General features: G+C 40.1%; 1 protein-coding gene across 5 annotated transcripts in view; it reads left to right on the top strand.

Annotated features, from left to right (window-relative positions):
• ADGRV1 (adhesion G protein-coupled receptor V1) overlaps positions 1-18,814 on the top strand; it is a 232,105-nt gene that overhangs the window by 53,273 nt on the left and 160,018 nt on the right. For all 5 annotated transcript variants that reach the window (XM_083703064.1, XM_083703065.1, XM_083703067.1 and 2 more), the window contains 9 exons: positions 510-587; positions 2,446-2,585; positions 3,861-4,470; positions 6,335-6,550; positions 6,764-6,979; positions 7,572-7,816; positions 8,533-8,714; positions 9,474-10,282; positions 12,164-12,373. In XM_083703064.1, the coding sequence (XP_083559190.1) occupies positions 510-587; positions 2,446-2,585; positions 3,861-4,470; positions 6,335-6,550; positions 6,764-6,979; positions 7,572-7,816; positions 8,533-8,714; positions 9,474-10,282; positions 12,164-12,373 (2,706 nt within the window). The remainder of the gene's footprint in view (positions 1-509; positions 588-2,445; positions 2,586-3,860; positions 4,471-6,334; positions 6,551-6,763; positions 6,980-7,571; positions 7,817-8,532; positions 8,715-9,473; positions 10,283-12,163; positions 12,374-18,814) is intronic.

The following is an 18,814-nucleotide window of genomic DNA, read 5'->3' as shown; positions in this document are numbered from 1 at the left end:
TCATGTTGCTTCTCTTCAAGAATAGGTTCTTTTCTGTAGGCGCCACTTTGAATAAATTTAACATTCAGTACCTAAAAGCATTAGGGGAGGGATTTCTTAAAGAAGCAGAAAAGCAACGTACTTAAAAGCAAGCTAATTAATTAAATCCTTTCTTGTGTGCATTTGTGTTATTGGCTTTTACAGCACCCATTATCCTACTAAGTTTGCAGCAGTCTCTTTTGTTTATGGGCTCTGTCATTTCAAACTTATATTCTCTTCCACTTCTAAAATATCAAGTATCTGTCACTGATGCCTCAGTACCCACAGTTGGGTGAAATAAATGAGTAGTATGTGTCTCCTGTCTTCTTGGCTTTTATCAGTATTCTATAAGCTTGCAAAGCCTTTTAAAGTTTTACAGGAATATCTTCTTCATTTGTTTTTTTCTCCAGAGTTGTGTTAAAGTGCTTTTTCTCTCCTGCGTTTTATGTATGTGTATGTATATTTGTGTATTTCTGTGTGTGTCCTTGAAGTTGCTGAGCTCTTTAATGAAGCCAGTGGTAGTGGTGATGGGGACTTGGACTTCTTCCTTCCTGCTGTCCATCAACGTGGTAAGCTGCTTATTCTGAATTTTCATCTGAATTGACTACTGAAATGTTTTGCCGTAACTGACATACCTTGCCATGGTGTTTTCCATGAGCTAGTTGGGGGTTTTTTGGGGGGGCTTCAGTGATTCAGCTCACTGACAATTTCTTTGTAAATAATAATTATTCTGCGTTATTCCTTTCTACCAAGTATCGCCTTATAAGTCTGATCATGTTTTTCTTGGAATTGTCCCACTGTCTTCAGTGGGACCCGCTTCCAAAATCTGCATCAGTTTACAGGTTGGGTTGCATTTGACCTGTTATAACTTCTTCTTAGACTTACTCTGAATAATTGTCACATTTCAAAGTAAAATATAATTTGAAACTAGTAGTTTGATACAGTAGCTGAAAATCTGTGCTGATACAGAGTACCTGATTTTGACTGGTTTGTTTTTTTCAAGTATTCTAGTCTAAAACTAATCACACATATTCAGAAGTGCTTTGATCATGTTGTCTTGCTGTTTTAAAATTTCATGCTTTCCTAGTTATGTCAGGAGGCAGATGTAAAGCAACAGTAGGAGAAAAGGAATCTATTCTTTCCTAGCAAGTTAACTTGGACCAAGATGTTCCCATGAAATCCATTTTCAGGACAACATTATCACTTCCTTTTAGGAATATAATCCCTTCAAGGATTTTTAAGATAAAATGCCAACAAAAACCCCTTCCTTATTTAACTCTAATTAAAACACTTAATCTGGTGTATTGTTTTCCCCTCCCTGTTGTCTTCTCTCCAGTGATCCTTTCCTCCATTTTCATGATAGCTTATCTTCTCTACTTTCCCAAACCTTTTAAAAAAAACTCACAAATGCAAGTTTTTACCACTTCTCTCTGTGTTTTTTCTTAGATTGACAGTACCTGTATTGATTGTGTCATTTTTGTTTTGTTTCATACTGTTAATTCGTTTTTGCAGTATAATTCTTCAAAAGCACCCCCCCCCCAAGCTATTAAAAACAAAATGCTGTTCAATAATGCTATGGCCAACAGCTTTGTAAATGTCTGATTGGATAAATGTAAAAAAAGGAGAGCCCTCTTCAGGTATTCAGCCTGGACAAGGGAAGGCAAACGTGTGTAGACGGAAGGGGGTCCCTCACGTTGACCCCATGCAAACATTGCTGGGTCTGCTTCCTCCACTCCTGACCTTGACGTATTTAGCATGTAAAGGTCTGAAGGTGACTTGTTTTCATTTAGACTGGTAATTATAAGCCTAAAAGAACAAACCTATACATTTTTTTTAGTTGCAAGTCTGGATAACGACCTATAACCCAAGCAAGTATAAGCAGGTTTACAGCCTAAATCTCTGTTAAATCATATTTTTAATACAGACGTACCTTCGAAGTTGAACAGAATCCATTCCAGAAGTCTGTTCAACTTCCAAAACATTCGACTTTAAAGGCGCGGCTTCTAATTTGCTGCAGGAGCGTCCTGCAGCCAATCGGAAGCCACAGAAGCTGCGCTGGACATTCGGCTTCCAAAAATTATTCGAAATCCGGAACAATCACTTCTGGTTTTCGATCGTTTAGGAGCTGAAACGTTTGAGTTTACAGGTGTTCAGCTTCCGAGGTTCCACTGTAATTACATTGGGAAACGGCGGGAGGGAGAACAGCTACCCTAAGTCAATTGGATGTCATATTCAAATGCTAACTTTGATGCTGTTGGGAAGAACAAAAAAATATTTTATTAGAATTTGTAAAGTACAGGATTCCCATTGACCATTCCACACATTGATTGAAATAATTGATTCATTCAAGAGTTTGCCATTTCAGATTTTCATCTGTGCCTTTTCAGATATTGTGTAAATCATTCCCCACCCCCTTTGTATCAACAGCCAGCCTGGGAATAGCATCTCACATCATAGTCACTATTGAAGCCTCTGATGATGCTCATGGTGTATTTGAATTCAGTGCCGAATCCCTTTCTGTCAATGGATCTGAACCTGAGGATGGAGGTGGAACAGTCACGCTTGAGGTCAAGAAGTTTGAGTTTACAAGACATGGCATCCCATTTAACCATGCTATCTCTAGAGCAGGGCTGGGGAACTTTGTGTAATTTTGCAAAAAATAAAATTTATTTAGTTGGCAGAAACACCTGATTCTGGGGGTGAGATCTGAGAGTTAGGGACTGGCTGGGGCAAAACTGCATATCTGATTTTTGACTCACCCACAGCAAGCTCTCTGGTTTGACTGATACTCTGGTTCACTCTGTTTGCAAGATACATTGGCCTCCAGGTTATCATATCATGACTTTGATTATCTAGAGAAAAGGATTGTATAAATTGAGATACCCATCTGGATGCTGTGCCTACGATGGTTTTCAATTTCTCAGACCTTTGTAAGCACAACACTACTCTGTGGAGTCCTGCCATGTCTAATATGTGAACAGACCTTCTATGACAACACAGATATAGAAGGCAGAGGAAGAGTTTTGGGCTGTGTGGTGAATCTATACTGGTGAATCAGTTTTTCTGTTTTTTAGGGTGGAAGTAATCCTAGATGAAAGAGGGACAGGACGTATTAATGTGATTCCATGAAAGAGCATACTCAGCAAAAAAGAAAAGAAAACAGGCTCCATTTTTAAAATCCTATTTCCTTTTACAGCTTAAGTATAATGCAGGAAGTATAGCTACAAAAAGGAGTCACACTGATGCAGCTTCAGCATTATGAAAATCTGCATGAATGACATACTCAAAGATCAGGAATCTTCCTCTTTTGCATTGAGCTAAATATTTATACCATTGCATAGAAGTCAGGGGTCAAAACAAGGGGAGGAAGAGGCAATGTGTTAGATCCGCAAGGCTGATTTGGCTGGTAAATTCAATGTACAGGGTAAGATTGTGCATGTCTGAGGGTATATCTGAGCTGCATTAAGCACCATGTTCCTGTGTTTGTGGTGGCTGCTGTTTGCTCATTCTAAATGTGTCACCTTGGTCCATATGCAGAATCTGCAGTTTTACACACCACTGCTCATCAACATTGAGGAGGTTTCTGCTAAGTTTAAAAAGAGCAGGTTCTGGTTGCAGCAAACAACACAGGCAGCCTTAACTCAGCTACCCTGCATAAGTAAGGCAGTTGTGTTCAGTGATTTGGAGTTTGTGACATGGTTGTCTCAAATTCCTTGTGCTGCCCCTAAGTGGCCAACATAGATCCAGTTTACTGTGCTGTAAAGTGGCATGGAGCATCTCAGAACAAACAGCTCTGAGACTATTGTTATGCAACAATAACAATTTACCCTTTTGCTCTTCAGGTTGTCAGAAACCATGGCGCCTTGTCCCAGGTAACTTTGCATTGGTTCATAGTGCCCGATGATACTGATGATCTAGCAGCTACTACTGGCAACATAACTTTCAATATAGAGCAAAGAAAAGCACATTTAACAGTGCAGATCTTGCCTGATGAAATTCCAGAACTAGACAAGACATTTTCAGTTTGGATCATCAACGCTTCCTGTGGACGTCTTGGAAACCACACCAATGCTACATTAACAATTCTTGCAAATGATGACCCCTATGGAGTTTTAATTTTCTCTGAGAAAAACAGGCCAATCAAAGTTGAGGAAGAAGCCAAGACCATCACCCTTACAATAGTGAGGTTAAAAGGTCTCCTGGGAGTAGTAATGGTTACATATAGAACCATGGGGGATGAGGAAGAATCACCCTATCTGCCATCAAATGTTGCCAGGGCAAGACAGGAACAAGACTATTTGCCCATTTCAGGATTTGTAATCTTTGCCGCCAATGAAAGTGAGGCTACCATAGAGCTCCCTATTCTGGATGACAGTGAACCAGAGAAGTCAGAATCTCTCTTTGTAGAGCTGCTTCGTGTAACTTTGGTGGAAGGAGCCCAACATCGGTCAAGTAAGACTATATATTTCCAGACTTGCTAGATTTCCAGCAGTAGAATGTAAACGAATGTTGAAATGCCACTAACCTAGATTATGCTTTATTGTATGAAATTATACTAAGCAATGGTACACATGACTGATTTGCTTGTGTGGCTGCTTTTTTCATCTGCCCCCATGGCAAACAAAATTGCAGAATCTGCTTCTGATTAATGCCAGAAGCTCCATTTATTATGAACATAGATCTGCCAAGAGGAATAGACAAAAAAAAAAAAGGTAGCTGCAAACCAGGTAAGTTTTTCAACCTAGTAAATGACTCCATACCACATTGCCATAGTAGAAACAATAGGCTAGTAAACAAATGACGTTATTTACATCAAATAAAAAAAAGGCAAGATCCTCAACAAAATACTTGCTGTTAGTGGAAAAAAATATGTTGAAACTATTCAAATCACCAAGCCATGGGTTCTGACTCTGTCACTGCTTTTTTCCCCCTTTGCAAGACATAGGATTATAGTGTGTCACATCATTTCCAAATACATCACTGTGTTGAACAATGGAGAATCGTTGACAAAATTTGGGGCAGTATATTGGCATCCAGCTCTTTCTCACTGTTTAAGATTTGGTGCAGTATTGTGGTATATTGATCAAAAAGCCAGTTCTATGACACGGCAAGACACTGCAGTGTAAAAGGAATGTTACAAATCAAGATAGAATCACCAGCATTTTAACCAGTAAAATGCAATAAACCCCACATCTGAGTGCAGCCCTATATTCACAGTGGAAGCAGTCAGTGCCCATCTGGTATAACAAAAGGTGCTTTCCACATCCCACCCACCAAATAGGGATTAATCTCTGTCTGGAAAGATAATGGATAGAGAAGGTTTCTTTCTAGCATTGCCAAATGGCTGATTAGATTCCTTTGCATTCTGGGACCTTACATAACTTTTATCTTGTGGTCTTTGTGTGTTCTCTTTTCATATAGATTGCAGTCTGTAACCTAGGGACATGTGTCTGTCTGCATGTCTAGAAGTACGGATGCTAATTAGCCAGCTTTATTTAGAAGATTATATACTGATTTGCACTTCAAAGTTCCCCAGGTTGTCTAATTACATTTCCTTTCAGTCTTGATAAGCAGAGAAGATTCAGATATGAAGCTCTATGGGATAATTGAACTGTCATGTATATTTCATCATACGAATCCCAGAAATAATACCATAATTGAGAATGAAATCCAGTTTCTGTTGAACTTTGAATATGTTAGTATACACAAGAGAGATGATGGATCAGACAAAATATCCATCTAAGCAAGTGTCATGTTTCTAAAAACAGATCCATTTTGGAAGCCCACAAGCAGGGCATGAATGTCATGGCCTTCCCCAGTTGTATGTCCCCAGCATAAGGTATTTAGAGTTACACTGTCTATGAACATGGAAGTTTTGTTTATTATAGTTCATATTTGGCACTGCCCTGTGTTATGCATTGGACTAGATATGGAGAACCTATAGTAATCTTGTTGTTGTTGGACTACAACTCCCGTGCTGGCCATGCATGATGTAAGTTGTAGTCCACAATCTCCAGGGGACAATCCTTGCATTAGAGGCCTTGATCGGATATGATAATAGCATGATATCAAGCTTCTTGTTTTGCCATAACCTTACATAATGTACAGCTATGATTATAGAAGCTAAATTAAAAAAAGAATGCATTTTTAAGGGTTTAACATTATTGCTTTTATGATGGTGTTTAGCTATTTTCTTTGGCATCTATGTTAAATTTGTTGTCATTATGTAAGGTGCTGTCAAAACCTTTTCAAAACTATACTTGTAAGGTAGTAATAAACAGGGATCTCAGATGGCTCAAATTACTTGGTATTTCAGTTTCAGATTCTCCTCGCCTTGGAGCTAAAGGGGATACCATTGCTCACATAATTATCAATGCCAATGATGATGCTTTTGGAACATTACAGCTGTCGGCACCAGCTGTACGAGTTGCTGAAAATTACATCGGACCAATCATCAATGTCACAAGAACTGGGGGGATTTTTGCAGATGTTTCAGTGAAATTTAAAGCAGTGCCAATAACAGCAATTGCAGGTGGGTGTGAGAGAAAAAATCAGCCATAAGGCAAAAGATGTACTGATCTATGTAGTTTTCTAACAAACAGCAGGAATATGGATCACACTCAGCTTTTCATTTAACTTCTCAGCAATGAGAAGAAATAGTAACTTTGAATCATGAGTCAAGTACAGCTAGTAGACATTTGCTTCCAATATTGCTTAAGCATCTTTGTCATTTCTATTTATGTAGGGGAAGATTACAGCATAGCCTCATCAGATGTTGTCCTTCTAGAAGGGGAGACCAGCAAAGCTGTGCCAATTTATATAATCAATGATATCAACCCTGAAGTTGAAGAGTCCTTCCTTGTGCAGCTGCTCAATGAAACAACAGGAGGAGCATTGCTTGGGAGCCTAACTCAGGCAATTATAACCATTGAGGCCTCTGATGATCCATTTGGATCTTTTGGTAAGATGAAGCTCTTAAACCTATTCTTCTATCCTTTGAGTGGCAAATGTCACAGTGGCCATTTGCTGATTTAACAAGCAGTTTCTGTTGCAAGACACTCTTCAATGAAAAGTTAAATACTACACCAGTCTTAAAACCACAAGGTTCCTTTGAACCCCCATGATGTTCTGCTGTAGATTAGTGGGTTCCATTTTACGCAGGACTCCCAGGGACTTTCAAATTCTAAGGCTTAAACTGATCCCCTGTGTATTCAGTGAAGTTGGGAGACATCAGAGAAGACCAGCCAGTGACATAAACTTTCTGCCACAAAGATATGGAAAGAAAGCAAAAAGGAATAGGGAGTAGCAAGACCCACCAGTGCAGTGATTAGGTGATATTAAATGTGGCGATGACTGTTCTCAAATGAAGTAAAAATGATTGTCTTTTCATGGAAATTCATCCAGTGTGATCCTATGTGGTGGCTTGCTACACCCACTACTTATTAGCATTCTATTTCATAAATGTCTCTTACAATAAAATATGTATTAAAAAGCAACCTTATCCTACAAGACATTTGAAGGAAGGAAGGAATAAAAACTCTCAACTTTGCTAGTCTTCCAGATCACGGAAATCACAGTTGAAGAGCCTGAGTCTGACACAGTGAGGATAGATCTTCCAGTCATTCGTAATGCTGGAACACTGGGCAATGTGACTGTTCAATGGATAGCCAGCATTAATGGGCAACCTGCTGCCAGTGATTTGCTGGTCTTCTTGGGTAATATTCCATTTTCACCTGGAGAAACCATGAAGAACTTGACACTGGATATCGTGGCTGATGATGATCCAGAAATTGAAGAGGTGAGTTCAGCAGCCATACAACACATGACCAGAAACATTCATGATTTCTGTAAGTGGTGTGTTATGTCTCTGATTGCTTGGGGGAAACCCTGGACAGGAGGCAACTTAAGCAGCTGTGGGGAGGGGGGACCTTCAGTCTCAGCAACTGCTTCATGGGGGCAAGACTTACCAGAGATGATTGGCTGTGCCCATTAGGTCTGGCATTCCTGTGCAAAACGTGTTTTTGCTAATAAAGAGTTAATTCCAACCTGCACAGTGTGATTTATTGCTGGCTCACTCCTGACACTGAGGAAAACTCATGTGGTGGTACCTAGCAATCTCCCTCTAGTGGCCTAGACTTTAGATAACTTTAGATAAATCATACTGCTCTGTTCTCATATTGTTTAAGTGGTATTTCTAATGATTTTGAATGATATCTGTTTCTAGTACCAGTAGGAATACGGAGTAAACATGGTTTCTTAATTTTGCTACACTAAACAATAAAAGGATAGGTAATTTGGTAACTGCTGTAGCATGTGTTACTCATCATGAACACTGAAAGCTGAATTGAGTTGCTTGCTTTTGTTTATACTGCATTTCTAATAAGCAGCACAAAAGCCTAAAATTAGGATACTTTTTGGGGGGGAAGTTTTCCAATACTTGTTTATCATCTGACTCAAACTAGACATTTTTCCCACCATCAAGTTGTTTCAATGACAATCTAACATGCTTTGTAGGTTATCAGAGTGGAATTAATTCAGGCTTCCAATGGAGGTACTATTGGACCAGATGGAGTGGCAAATGTGATAATTCCTGCCAACGATAAGCCATACGGCACAGTTGCCTTTCACCAAAACTTGTACCGAATTCAAGAGCCACTGGAGAGGAGTTCAGTTGCAAACATAACAGTGAAGAGAAGGTCTGTTTAATACCTTGGTCTTTTAAGTGTACTGACTGTGAATTATTCTGTGTTCTCCTGCTATTGTATTGTTAGGTTTGCTTGTAAAAAAAACTATTAACAACAACAACAAAAAGTGGTATACTATATTTTTTCCCCAGGGGTACACATACCCCTAAACATTTTATGAATCTAAGTTTGGCCTCATTGAAGGGCATTATTTCAATAGGAGTAGGGAAATGAGAGTACTCCTAAACATTTTTAAGGGGGAAAAGCACTGCTTATAAAATAAGTGAGCACATGGGGGAAAGTGGATTTAAGACTGAGACCAATAGTGGCTCTTATGATCTTACATCTGTTTAAACTGAAATGTGTGAGATGCAGTTGATAAGAATTGGGAAGACTAAGGGAAGCTCTTAAATGAAGGAGGTCACAGAGGAAAGACTTCCAGCCCAAGCAGGCAGCAGGAACAGGTTTGCTTGTTCCAACATTTGCTTACTCACCAGGAGAAGTCAACATAAAGGACTTAGGATTTAGACGTGAAAATGATACACTCTATAAGCTTGTTCTTCACACTTTCATTCTCTCATCCCATTGCCACTTCTTGCTTTCCCAGTTTTCTGGGTTGATGTTGCATTTTTTAATAAATGAGAGTGGTGATAGTTTTAAAAGTTGTATTTAAATGATTAATATTTTTGCATTTTTTTCCTTATTTATAAATATTGTAACTAGAGAAACTGTCACAATTAACATAAACTCCTTGCTTATCACAATTTGTAGTGGTGGAAGATTTGGGCGGTTGCAGATTTTCTACAGCACTTCTGAAATTGATGTTGTAGCTCTGGCAGTAGCCGAAGGCCTGGATGTGCTGTCCTACTATGAAGCTGCTGTGCAAGGAATTCCAGACACAATTGAGATGACCAAAGTGAATGTTTCAACTAATGACTCATTGTACAATTGTGCAACTCTATGCCTGAAAGAGCCAGCATGTTCAGCCTTCACCTCGTCCAATGCCGTTGGAATTCCTGCATGCATTTGGGTGGCAACTTGGGATGGCCCAGTAACCAACAAGTCAGGATTCTGGACGTACAAGAAAAACCTTACCACCATATCCTCTCTTTTTAGTACACAAGCAATTGCAGGTAGTGACTATGAATCTGTTACAAGGCAGTGGGTGATAATGGCCGAAGGAGCAGAGTTTGCAAATCTCACAGTTACCATACTTCCTGATGATTTTCCAGAAGTGGATGAGAAGTTTGTCATTTCTCTGTTAAGGGTTGAGCTGCTGAATATCTCTGCCAGCATTGAAGATTATCCAACCATAGGACAACCAAACACCTCTACAGTGGTCATACTAATGAACGGAGATGCCTTTGGCGTGTTTGTGATCTACAGCATCAGCCCCAATACAACAGAGGATGGTCTTTATGTAGAAGTTCATGAATGGCCTCAGAACACTGTGCAGCTAATGATACACAGAACGGAAGGTAGTCTGGGACAGGTGATACTGGAGTGGAGCATAGCTGGTGGCACAGCTACCCCAAATGTGGATTTCATAGGTGAAGGGGAAATCCTGATTTTTGCAGAAGGTAAGAAGTTTGGGAGGATACATAATAATAGCACAATACATAAGAACACAAGAAGAGCCTGCAGTATCAGGCCAATTGCTCATCTGGTCCATTGTCCTGTTCCCACAGTGGCCAACCAGATGCCTGTGGGAAACCAGCAAGCAGGATTTGAGCAAAAGAGTGCTCTCCTCTCCTGTGGTTTCCAGCAACTGGTATTCAGAAGCACTGCTGCCTCCAGCAGTGGAGCCAGAGCATAGCCATTGTGGTTCTAACAATCAATAGCTCTGTCTGTTGTACAATCACTGTCCTTTATGGCTAGCTTCAGATCAACACTGAGTGAAGGCAGGCCAGAGCCTGCCATTATGTAGAATGAGGCAACTGCCTCAGACAGCAAATACTGTAGAGCATGGAGTGGCAAGGAGGTGCCGAAGGACAGAGTTGTGTATGCCATGTGGCCTGCCCTACACCCCACAAAGTAGCCTGCTGCTTTCTTGGGTACAGCAGAGGGTACCCATCACAATTATATGGAATATAGGAGGCATGTTTGTCTTTTGCTTCAGGCAGCCAAAAGTCTTGGGCCAGTCCTGGCCAAAGCCTATGTGATACACAGAGCAGGGAGCAGACATACTCTTTGTTCTTAAACCATAGTTTAAATTCAATTAGTGTATAAAACATTGTGCAAACCCATCAGATAAAGAGGTTATTTGTCATCTGAGGTGTGTAATCTCAAAATGAATCCATATCACACACCCCCACCCCAAACAGGAGATAATATTTCAGTTTCTTCATGGAATACAGTGGTACCTCGGGTTAAGAACTTAATTCGTTCCGGAGGTCCGTTCTTAACCTGAAACTGTTCTTAACCTGAAGCACCACTTTAGCTAATGGGGCCTCCTGCTTCTGCTGCGCTGCTGCGACATGATTTCTGTTCTCATCCTGAAGCAAAGTTCTTAATTTAAGGTACTATTTCTGGGTTAGCAGAGTCTGTAACCTGAAGCGTCTGTAACCCGAGGTACCACTGTATATCCATGGGTGAACTGGTATTGTGAACAAGGCATTCATCCTTTCAAAATTTCAGCTGGCTCATATGTCACGGTTGATTATTATCCACAAGGTAGTCCATTTTTGATCAGAAAATAGTTTTGTGTGGTTGTATATATTAGCAGGGGACGCAGGTGGCGCTGTGGGTTAAAGCCTCAGCGCCTAGGACTTGCCGATCGAAAGGTCGGCGGTTCGAATCCCTGCAGCGGGGTGCGCTCCCGCTGCTCGGTCCCAGCGCCTGCCAACCTAGCAGTTCGAAAGCACCTCCGGGTGCAAGTAGATAAATAGGGACCGCTTACCAGCGGGAAGGTAAACGGCGTTTCCGTGTGTGGCTCTGGCTCGCCAGATGCAGCTTTGTCACGCTGGCCACGTGACCCGGAAGTGTCTCCGGACAGCGCTGGCCCCTGGCCTCTTAAGTGAGATGGGCGCACAACCCCAGAGTCTGTCAAGACTGGCCCGTACGGGCAGGGGTACCTTTACCTTTACCTATATATTAGCAGATATGGCCAATATGAAGATATTTATTTGGTTGAAATGTATATACCTTGTCTTTTTACTGAAGACCCTGAGGCAGCTTGCAGTATATTTAAAATGCTATAAAATAGATTAGTCTAGATGACTGAAGCTCTCACTGGGTTGGGACTCTGTGTCAAGAAGAGTAAAAGAAAACAACTCGGATGACTAATCAGCAAAGGTAAAATAAATAAACATATTAAATAGTACCATGAACTGAATTTGCTCTGCTTATGTGTTAGCCCCCCCAGAAAGCTGTTCAGTTTGTTTATTTTAAGCACTGGGATGATTACTGCTGAAACAGTGGTAGCACGGATTGTCTAAAAGCCTTTCATTTTTTTGTGTCAGGTGAAACAAAAAAGACAATCACATTGACAATTCTAGATGACTCTGAACCCGAGGATGACGAAAGCATTATCATCCGTTTGATTCACACTGATGGTGGCAGTCGTATTCAACCCAGCTCAGATACGGTCACTGTGGTTATTCTGGCCAATGACAATGTGGCAGGAATTATTAGCTTTCAGACATCTTCGAGATCTGTTATCGGTCATGAAGGTGGGTTCCTCTCCATTTTCACTACTCTCACTCTGTGTGCTATCAATCCATTTGCCTATGCTTTCTCACAGTAATGGCTTACTTTGATTTACCACATAGGTTGAAATTGAGAAAAGAAAATTCTGAGAGGGTCTTTAGCCACATATATCATTTATTTCTATAGTGCATCAGAAATCAAACAAGCAATAAACTTTTTTAAAAATCCCTAATGAGGAAAGGGGAGAAACAATTTCATTGTCCACTATTTTGTAGAGATTCAAGGTCAAACTAAACATGATGCAAAATATATCTCTGCATTTAATTTGCACATTTTGCAATACGCAAATAGCAGCCATGCCAGGCCATGTGTGTTAATTATTGGGATTACAACAGGTGGGAAGGGGAAGTTTTACCCTTTCCTTATTTGCTCTGGTCCTGATGAAAACCACTTTTCAGAAAAATAATAATAATTTATATTTGGAGGAAATCCATAGTGGGTGCCAATGGAATGAATTCTTTGTAGAAAGCATTTTCCTCAGAACTTGCAACAGGAGAGAAAATTGCTAAATCCACCTTCCTTACCTGCTGCAGTCCTGATAATCATCAATCCCACTAGGGACTTCTATTTGCAATAAAAATGTGCACCTTAAAATGCAGGGATTCATTTGACATCTACTTTGGCCCGAGTTTTGCTACTTACAGTTCATGTGCAAGCCTCTGTTTAAAAACCCTGTTCAATTTCTTTATCTCTTTCACAACAAATTCTGGAAATATTTAATATATATAAATAAGCTAGGCCACTTAAGTGTTAGTAAGGACACATTCATGGCTCTTCAATTGCACGTGAGCCAATCTAAAGTCCAAGTATTTCTTGGATTTCTTGGATTAAGCAACTTAATATTGCTTCCAGCAATATTTAGCCATTTACTTGGGCCATGTGAGACTTTCCCACTTCTTTCCTGAACACCTTTGCTTCTAGGTGACTCCCACTGATGTTAAGAAAGCATTCTGCCATGGTGTTGCTATGCTATGCCTATGTCTGGAATCTCTTTCCTTCGCTGAAGGCGCTGAGTAGCTAGGTCTTTATATTTGATTTGCTGTAAGAGGCTTTTGTTTGCAGCTGTCTGTGACCCTTAAGTATATGAATTGTTTAATTTCATTATGGATAATCAGTACAGTTAAGGCACTCTTGGCTGTTTTCTAACAATAATGACAGCAGTAGCTATAAACTGCTGTTATACTTAAAAGGAGTATTTCTAATCCATAAGGAAGAACATTCCTAATTAGTGGCAAGGTAACAGCATCCAGAGCACAAACACCTATGTTAGCTGTTTGTACTATCTCTTGAATTCACAGTGCTACCCTAGACCACTTTAGCCAATGGATTAAGTCAATGGGATTTGTTTCCAATTTACTATGCTTTTGGCTGCATGCCAACTCCTGGGAGCAAATCTACAGCCAGTGCCTCTAATCATCATCAGTGGAATACAAACAGAGGTGGTGGTGTACCAATCCTATACATGCATACATTGTACTCAAACTTACTTCCAAGCAGACATGTATAGAATTCCTTGTCAAGCATATGAATGAAAAATAGCAATATTATGTCACCACTGGTGGAAAATAGTCATGTGTAGTCAAACTAATGTGAGATTGACATTCCTAACTGCACACCCTCTCTGCCTGTAATGGTTGGAATTGACCAAATCTTGTTTTGTTAGTATTTAAAATGTGGATTGGGGGACCTGCATGCCTCTTTCATGTTTTTGATGCATTTCCTGATACAGTGCTGCCTTCTCTTGGAAAGAACGACAGTAACTGTTAAGCAAAAATCTGCATGCATTAGATGCACTTTTACTAAAGATTCTGCAGGCCCTGTTATATCAACTGTCTAATCTATGTATATATCTCTTGTATGTGAAAGGTCATCATTACCGTTTTTGGGAAGTTTCCACATAGGTCACCATTGTTGATTCTGTGCTGCTGTATGCCTGAGCTTTCTTACTGTTCTTTCCCACATTAATGGCTCTCATGAGCATGTCAAAGCAGCTGTAACCTGACATGCTAAGAAGATCCATCAATGAGCACAAGGAATTAACACAAACTGCATGGTGACCTTCATGGACTCTGTTTGCCACCAACTATGTTTTCTTCACACACACACACACACACACACACACACACACACACACACCAGACGCACACACTACTGTGGAGCTAAATAACTTTTTATTATAGAATTTAGAGACCGCAGTGAACATTTAGCTTCCAGGTTCTAAAGTTTAAGAGTACTTTAGCTTTATCCAGACACGTTCATTTAAAAAGAATAATCAGTAGATATTCAAAAAGTTCTGAAATGGCTAAACATTTCCTTTGGTGTCAAGCTTTCATTTTTATTAATTAGTGCTAGGGTCATCAACATATTTCCATATTAGGAAAATCCAGCCCATTAAGGTGCTCCCTCCCTGAAACAGGCAGAACCTAACCTTATTACTCAACCGATCTGCCATCTTGGTAGCACTTACGGTTTCCTCAGTTTTTTACACCTATCTCAGAGACTCACCTTTCCACTGCTTCCAGCACTAACCTGTTATGATGAGCATCAACCCATGTTGATGAGGGAATGAAGGTCATCATTCCATCATCAAGTGATGACTTGATCCTCAGATTGTTTATCCTAAAGGAATTCAGCTGAAGCAGAGGGAGCTATTCTCGAGAAATGGTTTTGAGGACTGCAGGCCATGATTTCGGAATTATGTAGATGACAGTTTTTAAAATAATAATAATAATAATAATCCCTTCCTTCACACTATCTTTCAAAAACATACTCCTTTTATCCATTAGAATGAGGGAATTCTTAACATGTGCCCTTGTAATTCTGCATTGCACAATACTATTTCCAATGGTATCAATCTTTGGTGTAATAAAAGCAGATAAAATGTCAACTCCTCAAATGATTGCACTGCATACCTAACTTGGCCATTTTTCTTACTCACCGGGTTGTACCTTAAGTAGAGCTGAGTAATGTGCCCCAAGATTTCCACTTATTCAGTGGGAACTTCCCTATCTCCCATTCTATTCTGTTATGCCATGTATGATCAAGTTGAGATTCCTGCATTACAAGGGGGTTGCACTCAGTAACCCTTGGGATACTTTCCAACTCTGCAATTCTGTGATTCTCTCCTCCCCTTGCACCTACACAAATCTGTTCTCTGAAGCTGATTTGGGGGTGGTTTAGGGCAGTGTTTCCCAACCTTGTGCCTCCAGATGTTTTTGGCCTACAACTCCCATCATCCCTGACCACTGGTCTTGCTAGCTAGGGATGATGGGAGTTGTAGGCCAAAAACATCTGGAGGCACAAGGTTGGGAAACACTGGTTTAGGGTATGTGTGCCGGGGGAGGTTGAACAGTGGAAAGCCCCATTGCACATGTAGAAATCTTTGCATGGGCAGGATGCATTAATTGGATACTGCTCATTATCATGGTCCAATACTGCTTTCATTAAGGGACTGGAAGTAGCCTGTGGAGGCTTTGATTTTTTATTAGATCTCATGTATATGAAAACCCATAGACATGCTCATTGTCATGCAAACGCCATCAGACACATTGAGGACTGTCCCTGACATTACATGTTTTAATTTCAGTCTGTAATAACACCTGTGACTGGACAGTGCCCAATGCTGTTCATATTTGTAATGTCGGAAGGGCCGAATGTAAACATGAAATCTGATCTCAACCACCATCTGTTGTAGTTACAGATAGGTAGCCGTGTTGGTCTGCCATAGGCAAAACAAAAAAAATTCCTTCCAGTAGCACCTTAAAGACCAACTAAGTCAGTTCTTGGTATGAGCTTTCGTGTGCATGCACACTTCTTCAGATAAGAAGTGTGCATGCACACGAAAGCTCATACCAAGAACTGACTTAGTTGGTCTTTAAGGTGCTACTGGAAGGAATTTTTTTTGTTTTGACCATCTGTTGTAGTCTTCTTTTAGACAATTTGCCAGCTACACTCTGTATCATAATGTGTTTTATTACAAATGATATAAAATAGTGCGGTATAATGGTGTGTTGAACTATATTGAGTCTTATTTGTGTATTTTGCTATTGTGGACTTTTTTACACTTTTATTAATTTGCTTTTTGATATTGGTGCAAAATTCTCAAATAGGATAAAATGTATTTCAGTACAGTACAAAATATTATTGGGATGGGGTGGAGGCGGGGGGTGGAGATTATATTTTGTTTCTCCTCCAAAACTGCTACTCTGGGCAGAAAAGAAAAATTCAAACAGTTAGAATAAGACATGCATTGCATTTATGCAAATTGTATGTGGGCTTATTGCTGATATCTCTACAAATAGTTCCTAGAATTCCTAGTGCAGGTTCCCAAACGCTTTTATAATTCTGGATAACATTAAACAAGGTGTCACTTTGTGATGTGAATTGATAGTTTGATTTTTTTTTAATAGTTATATTATTATTTTGGTGATAAATATATACAATCCATCTTTGATCATTCAAAATTAAAACAGTGACTGCATACTTACTATTATATTCTGGCAATATTGCAAATTACAACCATCTAATCTGAAAATTGTCCCTTTGTTACTTTCATTGCAGTGTCCTATAGCACATGTTGTTTTATCACTTCCAGTTCTGCAGTTATACATGAGATGTGTGCTTGGAAGTAATTATTGTAGTACAGTAATAACGGAGGTGGCGCTGTGGGTAAAAGCCTCAGCGCCTAGGGCTTGCCGATCGAATGGTCGGCGGTTCGAATCCCTGCGGCGGGGTGTGCTCCCGCTGCTCGGTCCCAGCGCCTGCCAACCTAGCAGTTCGAAAGCACCCCTCGGTGCAAGTAGATAAATAGGGACCGCTTACTAGCGGGAAGGTAAACGGCGTTTCCGTGTGCGGCTCTGGCTCGCCAGAGCAGCGATGTCACGCTGGCCACGTGACCCGGAAGTGTCTCCGGACAGCGCTGGCCCCCGGCCTCTTGAGTGAGATGGGCGCACCAACCCCAGAGTCTGGCAAGACTGGCCCGTATGGGCAGGGGTACCTTTACCTTTACCTAATAACTTTTAGTAAAACAAAAAAATTAAATTGTGGTCTGCAAGATTATGGAGATTGAGAAGGGCAGGGAAACTAATTCCTCAACTATTGTGAAGATCCAGTTCAGCCTTCCCTCCCGCCCTTCAGTTTTGAAATCTGGAAGCTTTGCCAGCAATTAGCCTGTCTTTCTACTGAAGTAGAACAATCTTAAGTGTATATCCGTGGCAGGGACACTGCCACCACCAGAGTGCTGTTGACCCACTCTGGCCAAAGTAGGACTGAGGAGAGAGCAGTTTTTGTTTTCCCTTCTCTAACATGAAGAAAGCTACCTATGCTTCCTCTGGTGTCATTTGGGGCCCCAAACAATGGGGATACAAGGAGACATTGAAACTGGTAGTTCTTAGACCACTGAATGCTTTTGCAGCCCCCAGTTTCACACCTACTTCCCTCATGAACACTGCCTTCAGTAGATCTATGCCTCCTGGGCTTTCTGTGAGCATACTTGGAGCCTTTGTGCTAGGCATGATTCCCCCACAGTGAAGCTCCTTTCCATCACCGGAGAGGCTTTTCCATTCCTCCCTATACCCCCTCAATCACATCTGACTTTAAAAAATAACAACTAAGTTTGGATTCTCAGTTTGCTCTATCCTAGTACCCCATGTGTTTTCACAGTGTGGGTAAGGAATAGCCATATATATACAACCTGGTTATAACTGTGAGTTAAATTTTAAAAGATGAATACTGTGCCCTCCACCTTTATTTGCAACGAAAACAGAATTTAAGAGTTTCAGGAAAAAACACATATTCAATAATATAAAAATAGTTCATAACAATTACACTTGCACAATAGGATGCTCTATGTATCTAATGTGTAAAATAAATGTTCTCTACTATATTTACATTTTCCTTCCTTTGACCCATGCAATACTGTATGTACTGGCAAACTGAAACTTTGCTCACCTGAAAAAATGCAGTAGTAATACATAGGCAGCATAATTGTGACAGGGCCATAGGTTTTCTGCAAGTCAAAACCATTATTTATTTTTTAAATTAAAATGTAAATTTTGCATATTAACTTTTTGGGCACGCCACAGTGTATACAGTTCTTGGTTTATTTATTCACATTGGTTATACTTGTTTGATTATTTCAACATAGATGCTAATTATTTACAATATCAGAAGAGGGGGAATTTTTTTATGCATATTAACCCATGTTGTCCTATTAGCAAAACTACTCTATCAAAAGCACTGTCATGGCTGTGCAGAAAACTTATGTTCCTGGCATATACTTCAAGTCTTATATGTATTACATGTACATTAGATGTGTATGCATTACATCTATACTTATATTCACATACTAAAGTATGAATGAGCAATATCTATGCACATGATATGTCAAACGCAGGTAACGATTA

The sequence above is a fragment of the Podarcis gaigeae genome (genome assembly GCF_964106915.1).
Source record: "Podarcis gaigeae genome assembly, chromosome: 11".
Taxonomy (NCBI): Eukaryota; Metazoa; Chordata; class Lepidosauria; order Squamata; family Lacertidae; genus Podarcis; species Podarcis gaigeae.
Note: the sequence above shows the minus strand (reverse complement) of the source record. Positions and strands in the feature narration are given on the sequence as shown.